Source organism: Artemia sp. Qi Xiang Cuo, chromosome 10, assembly GCF_049724085.1.
Source record: "Artemia sp. Qi Xiang Cuo chromosome 10, ASM4972408v1, whole genome shotgun sequence".
In the NCBI taxonomy this organism is placed as follows: Eukaryota; Metazoa; Arthropoda; class Branchiopoda; order Anostraca; family Artemiidae; genus Artemia; species Artemia sp. Qi Xiang Cuo.
In genome coordinates, this window is record NC_142803.1 from 70,975,102 (window position 1) to 70,994,199 (window position 19,098).

A 19,098-nucleotide genomic window follows, 5' to 3' on the forward strand; every position below is an offset into this window, starting at 1 on the left:
GATAAAGCAGAAATTACAAAAGAATTCATAATCTTGAATAAAAGTATCAAATAGAGAAAAAAAGGCAGAGCTAAGGCAGAATTTAGAAAGAGGTATTCATGTTTGCAATATAAAAATTTTTGTATATAGAATTTGATTTTATATATCGAATCAATGTTTCAATATAAAAGTTAAAACCGAAAGGATAGGAAGAAAATCCTTAGGACACATACATAGACACAGACAAAGAGCCCAATTTTTTCCGAAAGCCGTTACATAGACAAAGAGCCCGTTGGCGAATTCTCCCTGGGTACTATCCATCATCGAGAGCTATTGATAATCTGTGAAGTTTGACTTGAAAAGACAATGAAACTTTACGTCCCTTTTGTTGGCATGCTTGTTTATCAAAGCGTTTAGATCCACAGAGAACTCCTAAAGCTACCAAGATTTTTTTTGCCCTCTGAAACTCCTTTAAGCCCCCACGGCATTAAATCAAATTTATGATATCGTTTTGTTCAACATAGTAAAGTAGGTCAAATTAAAACGCCCACTGAGATGATAGAACCTACCCAGAACCATGGGCGAGGGTCCTAAATTATACAAGTTGTCTATTGTTTATGGATAGGATTTAGTAGAAAAAGTAGGCATATTTTATCTCGACCATTGGATCTACTTGAAAATTTTCAGAGATCATTCTATGTATCGAAGAGGGCCTCAAATTTTGTGAGGGAGGAGGGCTGGCTGGAGGTTGCGTAAGGGAGCAAACAAATGGAGGAAAATAACGTGTCTGTGGCCATTTTTAAACTTACATCCTCAAGTCCCTGGGTCGTAAAGGACTCCGAGGGAAAAAAATTGTTAGGTATTGGGTAATGGCTTTTTTTCCGATTTTTTTTTTAACTTTTTTTTCCAATTGGTTTGTATTTTTTACCCTATCGGCATGAAAATTTCAGAAACGGATTTTGTGCCAAGAGGGCCTCAGACTTTTGAAAAGACGGTATTAGGTGCCCTTCCAACTGGCCCAAAACTTTTTTTATTTGATTCTTTTGAATTTGCTTAAATCCTAAGGTGTTCTGGCAAAAGCCCAAGAAAATTGACGAGGGAAATTTAATTCAGGCTAAAAGTGAATCAAAAACTTTTTTAACGGCTTAAAAATTATTTCCATAAAATTTCGGGGTATGGGGACCTGACTACTCAAAATTTTACTAAACCGCTTGTAACATACGTTTGTAAGTCCTTGGGTGTAAGGTAAAAAAAGAAAACACTTAATTCTTCTTAAATGGGCCAACAATTATTTATTTTAATTGGCTGGGATTTCCAGAAACACCCAAAAATATGCTGAATGTCTAAGTTGGCCCTGGATCAAGCTGAACCTGAGACAGAAAAAAAGGAACTTGAAACTAAATTTGGTCTGTCGATTCGTGACGTCAGACAAAAGGCCAACATTTGTTGTTGTCTCTAATCGGGTTAAAACTTAGGGACATGTAGATCGGCACAAGGAAACCTTAATGAAGACAAATGCTTAAAAAAAACGGTTTTTATCCATTTTTACTGCTCAAACATGGGTAGAATATTTTTTCCTTAAATGGCTGATGTTAGTGCATTGGCCCTGGGCGTCAAAAAGCTCAAAAGAATTTCGGTATCAAAAGAGTTTATTCCATAAAATGAGCAAATGGGCCCAGCGACTGGGCGGCTGGACCGTGTAATGGTGTGAATTGAAATTTTTACGATATCCTGATTTCAAAATGTGTGACCAAAGAATAAACGAAAGTTGGGGTTATTTAACAGGGCTTTAAAAACAAAATATTAGCCAGTTCAAAATAAAAAAGTAGTTTAACAAAAAGAAAGCTAGAACATTAACTCATGTCTGCACTTTCATAGACATAAATTGCATATATTTAATAAATTAAAATAAACTTATTTTAAAATTATCTTTTTCCATTTTGTTCTTAACATATTTTTATCTGAGCTACAGAATAATTTAGTTAATCAAGAATAATTCATTTATATTTGTTTCAAACTTTAATATCCTTGAATTAACCCTCTGTCATATAAACAAAGGTAGCTGTCCGACTGCAGTGGTGTATGGTAGCATTTGACGAAAATGAAAGGAAATGAGATGAGCTACAACGCTTCTCAATACTTGGAACCCTAACTATCTTGGAACCCCAACTTTTGTCAACCATGCTGGTGTCTATCACTTGCTGGTTCGTCAGCTTGGCTGACTGTACTCCGGCTAAAATTGACCCTTTGATAAACTGTGTGCATCCTTCAAATTGGTCCATCTGAGTTTACACAACATAAATGACGGCATAAAGATGGTCTGTCACTCCATTGACTCTTTACCCTCACAAGGACAACCTTGTGACTGATCACAGACAGAGTACTCGGGCAGGATTTAAAATTTGTCATTTGGGACTGAGTGTTTAGAATCTGCTTCCGGTAAGTATTAAGGTGGCTGAACATGTCATCTACAGCAATTTAAGAAAATATTTAAAAAATATTTATTTGGTGGGGAGGATCAGGAACTATAGTTTGAGTGTTTTTTTTTATTTTTGTTTATTTATATTATTATTTATTTTTGGTTACGAGAGCAATTGGTTTTTGACGCTTATTTTATTTATTATTATATCATATTTTATTTTTAGGTATTTAATTGAATTCATCGGTATTGATTGTTGTAGTCGTTCTTCCTCAGAGCTTTGTTTCTTCTTGGACGGCTATTTGTTAAATTATTAAAATGGTGTATTATTTTTTTAATACAGTTTCATTGAATTCAATTCCATTAAGGGACGGCGAATGCACACATACAATTTTTTTCCTACGCGCAATCAGATGTAAAATAACAATAAAATGGGTTTGATAAATATGATATGTTTACGTCGTCAACTTTTATTTCTCTCAAGCTACTAAGACTACTGATGTTCAAGTTTACTATAAAGTTTTATATAATATTTTGTAACTAAAAGGTGCAAAAACTAAATAGTAAAAACAAAGTTTTTCTAATGGATGTAATGAGCGAAATTGAAACTTAAAACTAGCAAAATTTTTGGTTTGAATGTGGTACAACACACACCTGTAAAATAGTACACATAAACCGACTGATGGTATTATCTTATACAAAACTAGTACTAGACATAAAACATATAACAGCCTAAAAACATATACGAACATATAAAAAACACCAAAACATATTCTTATACAAAACTAGTGATAGACATAAAACATGTAACAGTAGAGTATTTTATTTTGTATCTTGGAAACATAAAAAAAACTTTCATATATGTTTTGCGGTGATAAAATAAAACATTTGGCTGTGCATGGAACTTATGTTGCTGTTCTTTATCTAACAAGTCGTAATAATAATTTTATAAAATCATTTATTCATTTAATGTCTTCAAAATACAAAGGATTTAACTGAATACTTAATAACTTAGCTTTGAGAAGGTAACGCTTTGTTCAAAATGGGTCAAATTTCGTTTAAGTTCATAGAAACTTAGTGTTGGAAGCCAAAAACCTGAAACATTAAATTTGGGAAATACTCAGAAATCAATTATATAGCAAATCGGTGGTGGATGAGCTACATTAAAGCTGGACTATTTCTGTGATAATTAATAAGACCTAATGAAGTTTTATATAACAACATTAAAAGAACTACAACAATTAAATTAGCAAAGTTATGGTAAATGATGTCCAAGAATCTGGATTACCAGGTAATTATTTTTTTTTATTTTGCTTGGATGAAATGTATTCCTTGTGTTGCCTGCGATTTTCTGAGTATTTTTGTGTGCTTTTCAGCAAATTATATGAGCTGTTCGAACTGCGTTTCCCGAAAATCTTAGGATATGGGGGGCATTAACTATATTTGACAATCATGTTGGAAAAGTGCCGCGAAAGTTTTTAAAAAAGGAAGCAAGACAAGGCAAGAAATGTCTTCTCAGAGATCAATAAGGTTATTTTTCTGTAAATTATTCAAGCCTAAGCAATTTAAGACATTTTGGTAAAATTCTACTTTAGCTACTTTTGGCTATCTTCGAAAGAGGTTAGGTTAGGAAATTGAAAGTTTCAGGGATGCGTCTATAGGCTAAAGTAGCCTATGCCCTGGGAATGTGTTTTGAAGAATTTACCTCCACTCCTCCCTCTAGAGGGTCCTAACCTTTGATGACCTTTAAAAATATGTGTGTTATAAAAGTGAAACCTTGCAAAATAGATCTTCTGCTTAAATAAAGTAGGCCTACAACAAAATTTTTTTCAGCCTCACAATTTGGCTCAATCCCAATTTAGCCTAGCCTATAGGCTAAGGTTTCAAAAATAGGCTATGTAAATATATTTTATAAATTAAAAAAAGCCATTGATATGGCTTAGAAATTCTACTCAAATAACAGGAATTGCATTTTTCAAAACTAAAACCAGAGACAAAGAAACTGAAAATTAAGGCTAAAAGTTGTTTTGCCAAAATTTCTATAGGTATAGACCTGTCATATAGGCAATTTTCAGGAGCCTCTAGAGGCAAAAAGACTAGAGGTAGGTACTTCAAAATACTTTCCTGTGACATACTTTAGCCTGAAGACCCATCCCTGAAAGTTTCATTTTTCTAACTTAAACCCTTTCCAACATAACCAAAAGTAGCTAAAGTAGCATTTTACTGACATTTTTGATGAAATGCATGAAAAGTGGCTTTCCATTGACATGTAGGCCTAAGTCTAGAGTGAATCATTGCTTTTTGTGTACAACTATTTTTAATTAGGCTTGAATCCTACAGAAAGCAAAAAATAAAAAGTAATGTCCAATTACCAGAATCTAAACACATGATTCTGACTTCAATGCATTTATAGACCTAGGCTATAATAATTTTACTTACAGTGTACTAAAATTCAAGAATCAGAGCCTTTCATTCAAAGAGGGGAGGGGGACTGGATTATATACCCCAGGTGCTGCTGCTGGAGGAGGGGAGGTACAAATAGGGGCTTTGCCCACTTTAATTTTCATTTTTTTGCTTATATTTGAGTTGAGACAGGGCTAGATTAGGTAAACATAACCTTACTTTGCTCTGTATTTTGATTTGAAACAGGACAATAGGCTATTACCATTTCAAATTTTAGTAAAACTCTACTTTAGCTACTTTTGGCTATCTTGGAAAGGAGTTAGGTTAGGAAAATGAAACTTTGAAGGATGGGTCTACATGCTAATGTATAGGTCAATTTCTAGGTGGCTACATAATTTAGCTAAGATGAAAATGAAAAAGTCATTTGAGGCCTTTTTGTATGCTCTTTCATAATCAAGAATTGTTTTTGGGGCTTGGGGCTACTTGCATCTTGAGACCTTAAAGGGGCCCCAAAGGTATTTCATTTTTGTAACCACACAAAGAAGTTATAACCTAACCTGTAGAATTCTTGATTTTCAACTCAAACCATTTTCCTACAATTTCAAGTTTTTCAAATGCTGTCACCAAAAATAGCACTGAATTTTGCAATTTGAAACTTTGCTGTCAACAATTCAGGGTATACATTTGCACATTAGGAGGGTGGGGGGAGGGTACATCTTGTGGTAAATTTGCAGTGGGCCATATAACTTAGGATGAAAATGAAAACATTATTTGAGGCTTTTTTTATGTTCTTTCATTATTCATATAAAATACCTCCAGGGCACCTTTAAGGGCTCAAGATGCCATTAGCCCCAGAAGCAATTCTTGAATTATGAAAAAGCATAAAAAAAGGCATCAAATGATGTTTTCACTTTAATCCTAGCTAAATTATATGGCCACATAGAACTTTACCAAAGTATATCCCAGGAAGGTATTTTGAAGTACCTACCTCTACTCTTCTCCCTCTAGAGAGTCCTGACCTTTGATGGCCTTTAAAGATCTGTGTGTTATAGCAATGAAACCTTGCAAAATAGATCTTCTGCTTAAATGAAATACAACAAAATTGTTTTCAGATTTGCAACTTAGCTCAATCCCAATTTATAAGGTTTTAAACATATGCAAATACATTTCCTAAATTTTGAAAAAAAACATTGATATGGCTTAAAATTCTACTCAAATAAAAGGAATTGCATTTTTAGAACTAAAGCCAGAGAAAAAGAAAGTGATAATTAAAAATTAAGTTAAGATGTTGGTTTGTCAAAATTTCAATAGGTATACCTGTCATGTAGGCAAATTTCAGGACCATCTAAAGGGAGAAGGAGTGGAGGTAGGTACTTCAACATACCTTCCCCGGACATGCATTAGCCTGTAGACCCATCCCTGAAAGTTTCATTTTCCTAACCTAATCCCTTTCCAAGATAGCCAAAAGTAGCTAAAGTAGAATTTTACTCAAGTTTCATTTATTAGGGAATATGAAAGCTTTAACCTTAACATTTATAATCCCTAAAGTAATTTTCAATTACCCTTAAGTGTAAAGTAGGTTTATCAGTGTCCTAGAGTTACAGACTTGTAACAAAGAGTGAAAACTCCTTGACAAAAGACCAACATCTTGTTTGTCTTTTCATCTTGTTGGTCTTTTGCCAACAAATTGTTGGCAAAAGACCACTAGAGTTTGCTTAAAACTATAGCAAATTGATTTCAAATCTAAACCATTGAATGATTATCTTTGAACTAGATTTTGAATTAGACGTAGTTTTCCATTCAGAATTTCATCATGAATTTTAGTAGCCCTATAATAATCATTTTCATTACAAGTTATTTTGATGAACTTCTGGAAATTAGGCTAGTTCAACAAAATGGGGTTTCTATAGGAGAAAAAAAAAGAAGTTAGAATAGTTTTCTTAACTTAACCAAAAGACTTCATGACAGAAATGAATATTACATTTAGATTGTGGATAAAATTCTGAATTTAAAGGTAAGCCCTTTTAATGGCTATATAAAAATCTATGAATTGAGATATTACTATATTTTATGATAAAAGAAAATAGCTTATATCTGAATTTGTTTTTATTTATAGAGATAATGTTTATAGAAGAGTTAAAATTTAAAGTTTAGACTATACATTTAGTCTATAAGAACTTTTTGGCAGCTCTTCGAAATTTTTAACCTAACTCTAAATTTCAGTAACATGTTAGAACTAAAAAGAGGCATTTTTAAATTGCTAATTTTTCTGTTCCTTTCTATGGTTTTGTTTGTGTTTTGACAATTCACCCTCTCCTCTCATAATCATCTCATATAGCTCTAGGCTAGCCTGCATAAAGAATTGATAAAATTCATACTTTATAATATGCAGCAAGTATCAGTTAATCATACCTCTTTGTCTTTTCCTTTTTTCAGTCATATTTTTAAGTTATTTTTGAAAATATAATTTATTTTATCTGAAACACAGCTATCAGATTTGAAAATGATGCCAAGGGGCTTTGCAAGGGGATATTATAAATCTATATAAACAGAAAAAACGTGCTTATATGCTTAATTGAAATTTTTCTGCATATTATAAAGAAAGAGTTTCATCATTTCTAATCTTTAGTGTTTTTTTTATATATACTGGGGCTATATGAGACCATCAGGGGGAAGGCTAGGGACAAGTTGTCAAAAAACTCAAACATAAATATAAAAATTAAAAATTTAAAAATGTTTCTTTTGTGTTCTAGCATGTCTACTTCATGAGCACTTCTATTCTATACCAATACCATTGATTTATTTGCTGTAACCAAACCTGGAAATATTTGTATGAGAATTGTAGAAAATCTAATTTCTGGTTTTGTGTCTCTCTTAAGTATTTTTTTCAAAAAAAACTTCATATTTTGCAAGTTGACTGTAATCACAGTTACAATATACTACTTTTTTTCAGTAGAAACTTCACATTGTTAGTGCTCATTTTCTACTTGAAGGGAAAAAAGTATCACAAAATTTCTATACTCAACTTGTGATTTTGAAGCAGCTGTATTAATGTTTTTTGTATGATTCTTGGAATTTTTTTTTTATAACAGAACAAAGGACAAATTAAACAATGTTAAATATGATATCAAATTATCAAACAGTTGCATTGTGTGTATACCAGAGTATAAACATTGAATACTAATTCATTTTGTGTGCATTAGAGACCTTGCATTAATCTTTGGCAATATTCAGAACCTTCCATCAGATTTTGTTTGGTTTTTGCTGCAAATGGATGCCTCATCGTGGTGCAACTGCTTCATTGAAATAGTTTGATTAAGCTTTTGGAAACTGCATGAGCACAAAAAATATGGTTTTCTTCAAAATTCCATGTTTCTCCTAGATATTATTCAATAATAGCACAAAAGAAGGCCTTAAGATTCTGAATCTAAGGAAACTTAACATGTAATTTGAGCAAATTTGTATAAATTTTATGGAAAATTATCCAAAAAGATGCTTGGAGATATAGAACACCAATAAGATTATCCCTTGAAGACTGGTGTTTGGACAGCCAAAGGTCTGTTACCTTATATTCTCCTCTTTAAGAGCCTATAGGCTCTGATATCTATTAAACAAGCCAATCTGTATCTCCATTACTTAGGCTAGCCCATAATAAATTAAGACAATCTGGGTTTAAAACTCCTTTTCTAAGCTAAACAACATAATAACAAAAGATTAGGGGGATTTGATACATTAAAGCAATCAGCCTGTCTTGTCCATTATAAACTTTTTTGTGTTTGTGTGGGCAAACTTGTATTTAGAATTGATTAGGTGGTCTTGTAGAGCTTGGATAAGCAATCCAAATAAACAGCAGAAAACCAATAGTCAACATTAACTTTCCATTAAATCCTAGGAAAACCTTGTAACTTCTATTGTTTTGGGCTGGAGATGAGATATTTAGTCATAGGGAAGCTTATTTCATGACAAAGTGTAAATTTTGTTTTCTCAATCAAATGAAGCAAAATTTTCTTTTAAAATTCAAGGAATGGTTGTTCCTAAAAACGATCTAGTATACCTGGTATGAAAATTCCAAAAATCACCTCAAAAGAAACGTTATTTAATCATTTGGCAGTACTTTGAATTCTCTGTGGTTCAACCTGCCTTGATTCAAGCTTTGCTGACACAATTCCATTGTCTTTTCAACCAAATTTTATAATCAAATCACAAATTCTCAATAGGTTGCAATGATACATAGTCCCCTAGGAGAATTTGCTAATGGATCCTTTGCCTTTGAGAGAGTCAGCCAACATCAAGGCTCACAAAATGATGTTTAAGGTATCAAATCCTCTTAATACCACTTGATTATTCAACACAGTTCCCTACTGGAAGAGGCAGTGATGTAAAAACCACATCACTGCCACTTGATTATTCAGCACAGTTTGGAAGTGGAAGAGGCTCAAATGTGAAAACCACATTTGAAGGCTCTGCAGAAGTATTTCAAAGAGTCTACTTCTATCCCCTCCCAAAAAGGGCATGTCCAACCTCTGTTGACATGGTGTAACAAATCTATGTTCAAAGTATGTTGGCAGGTTCACACAATTATCATTAAAGAAACCCATAACACAACCTGAAATTTAATGGACTATAGGCAAAGCAATAATAATGTGACAAACAAGCAAGGGAAATCACTGGATAGACTGATACTCAAATGTTACACTGAGAAATAGAATTGCAGCACAAATGAGGCCTAAAGAAAGCATTTCAAGCTTCATATCTTTGCTAGATACTGAGTTTTAAGGTTATGAGGAATTTTAAAAAATGTTTCTTAGATGAAAGAAGAAATCTTAATATGGCTGAAAATCCCACCCAAAGTTTTAGGATTGTATTTTCAAAATATGAAGTCAAAGAAGAAAAATAGACTCAAGCCAAAACTAAGGATTTTTTTCTTTCAAAAATTAAGACTAATATAGACCTGTCTTCTATACAATTTTCTAAACTTTAGAAATAGTGGAGGAATAGAGTTGTAGGGAATAATTTAGGCACTGAATAGTTTCCTGAAAGTATTATTCCCCTAACTCAACTGCTTTCCAAGATAACCAAAGCCCCTTGGCTAGAATTTTATCCCAGCCCTTTTCCCCCTAATGCATGGATAGAGCCCTAGGCTATATACACAGTTTCTTCTGATTTAGTCGCACTTGTGCATAACCTTTACAGAGCTAGATGCTATACTAACAAATGAGTAGTACCATTTGATTCCCCATTCAACATTGTTTTCAAATGTAATGGTTGCTACCATGTTAAATATGTTATGTTCCTATTATGTTCCTGTTATTCTCCTATTATGTTTAGCTCTTTTGTCTCCCTTTCATATACCTGATTCAAAAGATATGATTCTCAGTAGTCTCAACAAAATAAACAGTTTACTCTCCCTCAACCACTTGTAAACAAAAAAAGACTTCATCTTATTCATCCCTCATTCCTGCCTCAAGAAAGATAAATTCTATTGTAAGGTTTCATGTAAGACTGAGCTCTACCCTTTTTAAGGAATGTTGTTTGCCAGACATTTCCTAATTATCTTATTAACATAAAAAACAAATTAGAAGAGCTTTGAAGATTATATGACACTCTGCTGCTCTGAAAAGTATTAAGCAGGCCTTTAGTTATTACTTACTTACTTAATTCCCATCCATCCTCAGGGGACGTCTTGGGGCCACTCCTTCCAAAATCTGATGAACTAGGGTTCAATATGCTGTTCTGTCAAGTGCAGTTTGGGATAGTTTGCATTTAGTTGTTCCTTGAAGTGTGATCTTAGGCAGGTGTTTGGGATTCATTTTTTTATGTGTTCTTATCATTCTTATTTATTTTTTATCTGGTTGATATCATCCCCATATGCTAGTCTGTAAATTAGGATTCATCCTATTCTGGCTCCATTTTCAATGGGTATCAGGGAGCGGATGGCGTGCAGAAACAGGCTAAATAAGTGCAATGAGAGGATGAATTCTTGCAGGACTGGAGGCTGTTGAGAATTCACCAGAGAGCCCATCAATGGTCAGTATTTAACTTTTGAATTGGTTGTAAATGTCCTCAATGATATTGATTCATCTGGGACACCATAGTGTCTTAGAATATGCCATAAGCCTCCCCTGCATATTACATCAAAGGCCTGTTGGAAGTCAATAAAGAGCTGATAGAGGTCTCTGTTAAACTCAATGGACCGTTCCATCAGTTGATGCACAGTAAAGATTTGGTCAATAGTTGATTATCCGAGTCAAAAGCCTGCTTGATGCTTGCCAAGAACAGAGGCAGTGATTGCTTGAATTCTGTAGAGCAGGATCTTGGTCAGGCTTCTGCTTTAATGGTTTGTGAGGCTGATGGGTTAGTAGTTGTCACATTCTTTCTTCAAGACTTTTTTGTGTATTGGGACTATTGCTGCCTTGCATTGGTGCCTGTAGATCATGTGGCTGATATAAGACTGTGGTATAGGTCAACAATGTCTTCTGAACAAACATTTATCAGTTCAGCAATGACACCATCTGTCCCCAAAGCTTTCCCTTGCTTCAGGGATTTTATGGTTGCTTTGATCTTGCTTCAAAGTAGAGGTGGAGGGGGTTTTGATCTATGATTGGAAAGGACTTTAGGACATTTGGGTTGGTCATTACTTCTGGGTTCAGTTTCTCCTCAAAGTATTCCTTCTATTGTTCAAGCTTCATCTTGGCATCATTGATATTGTTCCCCTGTTTGTCTAGAATTACGGGTGCTGAGAGACCTTCTTTGTAGGATAGCTTGCTGACTGTTTTGAAGAGCATGTGGCTGTTGCCTTTCTTGAACCGGGTTTGGCAGTCCTTCCACTTTTTGGCAATATGGTTGAGGAGTGCCTTCCTGATTTCATGCTCAACTTTCTGTTTGTGATGTGTGTAGGTGTCTCAACTGTTTTGGACAGATTTGTTGTTATGTATGCGTTTCTGGTCAAATAATCGAACTATTTCTACAGTGATCCAAGGCTTTTCTACCAAGGATGTCGTTTGCAATTTTGAGGATTGCAGAGGTAGCACGTTCAGCCAATTGATCAATCTCTTCAGGAGTTGCAAGCAGAATTAATGTACACAGGATGTTGCAGAGTTTTGTAGACAGCCTAGAGATGTATGTGGCTTTTTTGTGGAGTCACAGAGGAGTTCCGTTTGGAATCTTGGTATTTTTGTGAGGTGATTTAACCTCAACTTGAGTTGGGACAGAAAAGGATCTGAACATGTAACAAAATTATTAATGACAATATCTTCAGCTCCAACTATGATGAAAGTAGTAAATCTCTAAAAGTATGCAGACATTCCTTAAATACTGATTGTAGGTTTAAAGACTATATTTTGCTGTATTTATGAAAATTCTGTCTTTCAAAGTCTTTAAGAGGAAGAAAGTTCTATCAGCTAAGAAAAAGCCCTCAAAATTGCCCTCCTGTCCTCCTCTTCTCCTCTTAAACTCAACTGTCCTCCTTTTCTACTCATTAAAGTCCTTTGTTGAGCATCACACCATCATAAAGATTATTTTCAGAACTATTAGAACATTTTTTGACTAACATTCAACCCTAATTCTAAATCTTTTCAGTCAACTCAAAAATGAATCTCCTTTTAAACTCTTTGACAAAAAAAAATTAGTAAAAGTAACTGTTACAAAAGGAAATTATAGCATAAAGCAATCAAAAATGCAAAAGAAGGGCAAAGGTCAAAAATTTGACTATATTTTAAGCCCAACTAATTGAAAAGCAAAGTTCAAGAAACTGGTATCTTTACTATAATCCTATTTATATAAACTAGAAATCCTGAAAAGCCTTATAAATCAATTTTGTTGAAAATAGAACACAATTTTTGAATTATTTACTCTGGATGTTTTGGCTTAGTTTACCAAAATTCACCAAATTCATTCACCAAAATTCATGCTGCTGTATTAATGGTTTTTAAGCACCATTCTCTGATAATGTCTGAATGATCATTAGTTGAAAAAAGGTACAATGTGTTCATTTGTGGAAAGAGGGGAGAAGGTGTTGTCATTGGGGTTTAGTTCAAAAGATCCTAGTAAGTAATTGAAAGGGCTAAATATTCTTGTATAACCCTGATTTTATCAAGGTTTGAATTGTCAACTATTTATGAAATAAATACCTGTAATGTTTTGGTATTGAACATTTATGAATTGCTTCTAGCCTATGGTTTATATTCAATAAGTCAGATATTCAATTCAGAATACTACAATGTATTATTCTGTATTGTAGTATAATATTAAATTTACAATGTAGTATTGTAGTATAATACTATAATGTAGGTTTTAATACTACATTACATTTAAATTACCCTTAAAGAATATTCCCAGTGAAGATAAAAAAAAAACTCAATGGGCCAGGGCTTGAAAAGGACAGGACCTGTGCCTTAACAATGAGGTCTTGCACATACATCTTAATTGCACAGCTCAGATCCATCATCAGAAACCTTCAAAATTTTTGATGAGAAAAATTTACAGGCTGTTAGGAGGAGTTGCTCAATGACATCTAGCCCAACAGGTCCCATTTTGGGTCCTTCAATCATACACATTGAAAATCACTGTGTGACTGATCTGGGTAAGATTTGATGTATCTGCCATTTCAAAATGTTTAGCCTGCTTCATGTAATTAATTTTTGTGTTTGTGTTGCATAGCTCACTTTAAGTTTAAAATAAACTAGCTTAGGACTGCTTAAATACGTTTTTTGGTGTAAAAAACCTGAGGGAGAAAACTTTATGTAAATTTCTGGCAGTTTTGATCCAACTGTGATTGACAGATTTGTATTGAGAAATGGCAGAAATCATCAACTGCCAACAATTTAAGTATGCAATTTGTCATTAACTCAAATTAAAATTTTAATTCTAGGCTTAATCATATTCCAACTTATCAATAATCAGAACACACACCCAACAGCAATGAGGTTAGGGTACATCAACAGATTTCCTGTTTACTTTGCTTTTTTATCAAGGAAAAGGAAGTTTTTTAGCTATTTTGGGCAACCTCTCCCTGCTCCTCTACAGAGTAGCTATTTAAGGCCAAAGTTTCAGCTTCATATTTGCCAGCTTGCGCAAAGGTGCGAATTTTAGTTATATTCTTTCCCATTCATTGCTCTGCAGGGTGTCAGTGTTGTCATAGAAAAGGTTATTTTAAGTTGCATCTTGTTCTTGTAATTTGTAGTGCTAAATTCAACTGTTTACTCGATCTGCTGCTGGATATGCTACTATGTTTTTGTTTTCATGGTTGCAGTGGCAGTCGCAACCTAGTAAAGAGCGAACCACGTCCCAAAGTAACCAAAAGTTAAAAACGCGTTTAGAAAAAAAATACCTATTTCGGTTCGTATTAACCATAAAAGTTTATTAGGAAAAGACATTTATGGACATTTCGAAAAAAAACATGAAAACTCCTCGAAAATGGCGTCAGATCAAAATGAAAAGTGTATCATTGGAATTAGCATAGTCGAAAACCGTATTCAGGGAAATTACAATCCCCAACCTTGAAAAACAAGAAAAAACACTTTTTTGTATGGGTAGCACTGATCTGTCTCCCTTTTTTTCTTTTTTTTTCCAGGGCTAGCGGTTTACCAGAACATGATAGAGAGATGGTTAATGTCTCATTCAAAAGCTATTTCTCACATATACGTGCCTTTCATAAATTCCACAATCTGCAAGTGCCATATGGCACAAAAATAGTACTTTCTGTGCCATGTGTCAAGGGGTGGGGCTAGATGCTGCAAAAACATCATAGACAGATGTTTAATAGCTCACATTAAAGCTATTTCTCATATCTACGTTTTATTTATAAATTACATCACCTGCAACTGCCAAATGTCGCTAAAAATGGCACTATTGATGCCATGTCTCAGGAGGAAAAGGTAGGGGCTAGTGGGCTGCCAGGACTTCTTAGAGAGGTTTTAATGGCTGATTTGAAAGCTATTGCTCATATCTACGTGCTTTTAATCAGTTTTGCCATTTGTAAGTTTGTGCTACTTCTTAAGTTGAAAAGCTTCAAAGTATAAAACGCACCATTGTAATAATTATGGTCCAAAACCCTTGACTGAAGATTTACAAGGGACCCTTCCCGTATACTCCCCTTCCCAACCCCCTTAGTAAGTCTCGTTATTACTTTGGGAGAATTTACTATAATCTCTTTAACACAGTCAGAATCAAAAGTCAAAAATAATTTTTAGGAAAAAACTGCCTAGTGGAAACAAATTGCAATCTGACACTGATTGAGGAATGGTAACTATTATTTTGTTTTGTCTTATAAGTAGAAGTTTATTGCAAGAAGAAATTTATGATGTTTTCGAAAAAAAGCCTGACACCCCTCGAAAATGGTGTCAGATCAAAATGAAAAGTGTGCCATTGGAATTACCATGGTCAAAAACCTTGTACAGAGAAATTACAGGCCACCTCCTTGAACAACAAAGAAAATGGCTTTTTCCTTGTTGTAGCACTGATGTGTCTCCTGTTTTTTTCTTTTCTTTTCTTTTTTCTAGTAGGGCTTGGGGGTGACCAGAACATCATAGAGAGATGTATAATAGCTCATTCGAACGGAAATTAAATTTGCTAGTGTCCATTTTAAGTGACCAAAAAGGTTGGACGGCAACTAACCCCCCTCCCTGAAGGCCCCCTCCCGCCGAAGTTATCCAATCACAATTTTGAAATAACCATTTTGTTCAACATAGTTCAAAGGTCAAATATCTTTGGTTTTGATGATGATACGACCCTCCATAGTCCCTGGAGAAAGGGCTGCACAGTGTATCGGTATCGGGCGTAATTATATAACCCGTATCGGTGTGAGCGTATTGTTATTGGGCGTATTGGTATCGCATGTGTCTAGACAGATGTTTAATAGCTCATATAAAAGATATCGCTCATATCTACGTGAGTGGCGTAATTTCGTCAAAATCCTGCCATTAACTGCCACCTAGTAAAAAACTAACCGCAGCCCATAGTGACTAAAAGTTAGAATACTTTAAAACAGTCTTTTTTCTTCTTTTTTTCTCCAGGCCTAGCGGGCTACTAGAACATCATAGAGAGATGCTTAAGAGTTCATTCAAAAGCTATTTCTCATATGTACGTGGTTTATATAAATTCCACCATCTGCAAGTGCCATCTGGCACGAAAAAGGGCACTTTATGCCATTTCTAGGCCTAGGCCATATTCATAGGCCTAGCGGGCAACCAGAACATCGTAGATAGATTTTTGATAGCTCGTATAAAAAATATTGCTCATATTTACGTTCTTCCAGTAAATTCCTCCATCTGCAAGTTTCAAATGGTAGGCTACTAAAAACAGCACTTTTTGAGTCATGTCTCAAGTGGAAAAGCTGGGGCAAGTGGCTACCAGAACTTCTTAGAGTGATGTTTAATGGCTCATTCAAAAACTTTTGCTCATATTTACGTGCTTTTTTCAATTTTACAATTCGTAAGTGAGATATAGCACTGAAAACAACACTTTTGGTGCCACTTCTTAAGTGGAAAATCTTGAAAGTATAAAACGGTATAATTGTAATAATTATTATCCAAAACCCTTAACTCGAGGTTTGCAAGAACAGCTCCCAGAGGTTCCTCCTCCAGGCCCACTGAATAACCTACGCAGTTAAAGTCCTAAAAACACCAATATATTAAATTAGATTATTAGAGGCTTGGTTCTCTTAGTATAGCGCTGGACTTCAAATTAGATTTTCATGCGTTCAATTCCTCTCTGGATTTTTTTTCAATCATGATTTGTCCCTTCTTATCATTACTTTTTAGTTAATTCATTATTTTTGCAAATGTGATGCACTCATTTTTCAAAGCATATCCTGGGAAGACTCAATTGAAAGCTATTCCTTATATCTACGTGCTTTTTATCAGTTTTACCATCCATAGATGCCATATAGCACTAAAAACGGCACCTTTGGTGCCACTTCTGAAGAGGAAGAGTTTGGAAGCATAAGACGGTACCATTGCAAAAACTGTGGTCCAAAGCCTGGAGGTTTATAAGAACCCCTCACATATACTCCCCCTCCAGACCCTCTTAGTAAGTTCCATAAATCTTCTACTCATCTTAAAAGTAAAAGATTATTGCAAAAAAAATCAACTAAAACTAAAAACTTTTCAAAGAAAATCTACCAAAAATTAAGTGTTGATCATGAATGATCAACAGTTTTGAATTAAACCTTCAAACTTCACTCTGCGATGAAGCCTGTGTGTTAGTTCTAATGGCGGTAATTGAGAGTAAGGGACGTCCTTGCCCCCTTATTTTTGCTCCTCCCTAGGTTTTGAAAAACACCTTTTTTTTGGTTATTTCATTGAAAAAGGCACTTTTTTCATTGGAAAAAAAAATGATAGAAAAACGGAAAGTGCACTTTATTGGAATGTGCTATGAAGTCAAATTTTTAAAAATTGATTAGGCATAAATATAAGCTTTTAAATGCGCCCTTAAACAGCTCCCTAAGTTTTCAACTAAAACTAAGGAATGACATTAAAACTTAAAACGAACAGAACTTATTTCGTATCATAGGCAGCGCGCTAGCGCTGCCTAAGTAAAGAACGATGTGGGCACAATGTGTTGTTTTTTTTTCTCCATACCCGGGCACTTCGTATCGAAGAAGTCATCGTAGAAACTTCGAAAAGGGCTGATTCGATTGGAAATTGGAGTGGCCAGTGCCCTTTTTAATTGTCAAAAGTGATTGCAGGGTCACCCAGTTTACCCCCCCCCCCCGACCATAGAGTCAAATAAGAGTCACAAATGATAGGAAGGCAACTGGCCCCACCCAGCGTCTTCTTTTTCCCAAGTCCGGTAGAAATTTTGATATGACCACTTTGTCCAAAGTAGTCTAAAGATCATTTATATGGCTTTGTGAGTTAAAATAGCCCCTTCGAACCTGGAGGCAAGGGTTGTAATTTATTCCCCGAAAGTTTTTAAGGATAGGGTTGTTGTAAAAACTCTGTATAGGGCTCATTTAATTGGAAATTGAAAGTTATAGTGCTATTTTTAAGAGTCAAAACGGATTTGAGGACAACCAGCCCCCCCCCTCCCACGACTATAATTTTCCAAAACAAACATCCAGTCAAAATTTCAAGACTTCTACTTTCTTCAGGATTATTGAAAGACCCTTCAATTATACCCTTGATAACGTTCACCCCTTCACAGCCCCGGTGCCGGATTTAAAGCTTTGACGCTCCTAGCCCCAAGAGTTTTTGCCGCTAAATTTTTGCGAGATTTTAGGGAAAGTCCCCCAAAATTTTGAAATTTGGGGATAGTAAAAGCACTGAGAAGATGGCAACTGATAAGCCAAAAGTAATTAAAGAGAGGGGTGATACCGAACTTTCAGCTGCCATTCTTGGAAGAAATTTGACAGTTTATCAGTGGCCACAGAATTCCTGTGGTGTTTTAAAATGCTTTTTTTTGTAAATATGCTGCATGGCAGTGTAGTCCACCTAGCACTTTGACCATAAATAATATTGGTCCAATTTTTGTAAAAAAAAAACACACACACACAAAAAAAATACTCGGTGATAATTTATTGCACTCCTAGGCCCGGGCCTAGTGGGCCTATTGGTCCAGTAGAACCAATAGGCCCTAGTGCATAAAACACATAAAATAGGCCCTAGAGCATAAAAGCATAAAAAGCATACTTTTTATGCTTTGGACCAATCTTAGGTATATTTGCGCCTTAAATCCTTAACTTCCTGAGATTTTAGTTATAGACAAATAATTTGCAAGAAAAACAGCATATTTGTAATAAATGGATTCATATACAATACTTGATGAGTTTAAACCACTTTTAAGTTAAGTGGCTTTAAACTACTTTTTGGTAGACTTAATGTACCAAGGCAATCAAAGTAAAAATACTTTATATGCTTTGGACCAATCTTAGGTATATTTGCACCTTAAATCCTTAACTTCCTGAGATTATAATTTATGGATAAATAATTTGTAAGAAAAACAACACATTTGTAATGAATTGGCTCATATACAACACTTGATGAGCTAAGTTAAGTAACTGATCCCTTTCATCTTTTTGAAACAATTTGTTGGCAATTTCTCTGGAAAACATATAGCACATCTTCATCCACTTTTCGTTAGTTGAAATAGTCGTAAACTTAATCTAAAATCTAGTAAGGGTTAAAGTTCTAATAAATCTGTTGAAATTAAAATGATGCAAAAATATTGATACAAAAAACGGTAAGTTATAAAAACCACCCCACGTAAACCACCCAGCAAGTTAGTGGCTGAAGTTTGTAATGGCTGAAGTTTTCGAACCTTAATGGCTGAAGTTTGAAACATATGGTTAATATCTATTA

The 19,098-nt window shown here is 34.5% G+C and overlaps 1 protein-coding gene across 2 annotated transcripts in view; it reads left to right on the forward strand.

Moving 5' to 3' along the window:
- The first annotated feature begins 3,877 nt into the window (after positions 1 to 3,877).
- The window catches only part of DNAlig1 (DNA ligase 1), a 158,643-nt gene continuing 143,422 nt past the window's right edge, over positions 3,878 to 19,098 (forward strand). Inside the window, exons 1-2 of one of the 2 annotated variants that reach the window (XM_089095700.1) lie at positions 3,892 to 3,928; positions 13,671 to 13,878. In XM_089095700.1, coding sequence (XP_088951826.1) covers positions 13,721 to 13,878 — 158 coding nt within the window. In that variant the 5' untranslated portion in view covers positions 3,892 to 3,928; positions 13,671 to 13,720. Of the gene's footprint in view, positions 3,929 to 13,670; positions 13,879 to 19,098 lie in introns of both variants that reach the window. The other variant, XM_089095699.1, reaches the window with a different exon arrangement.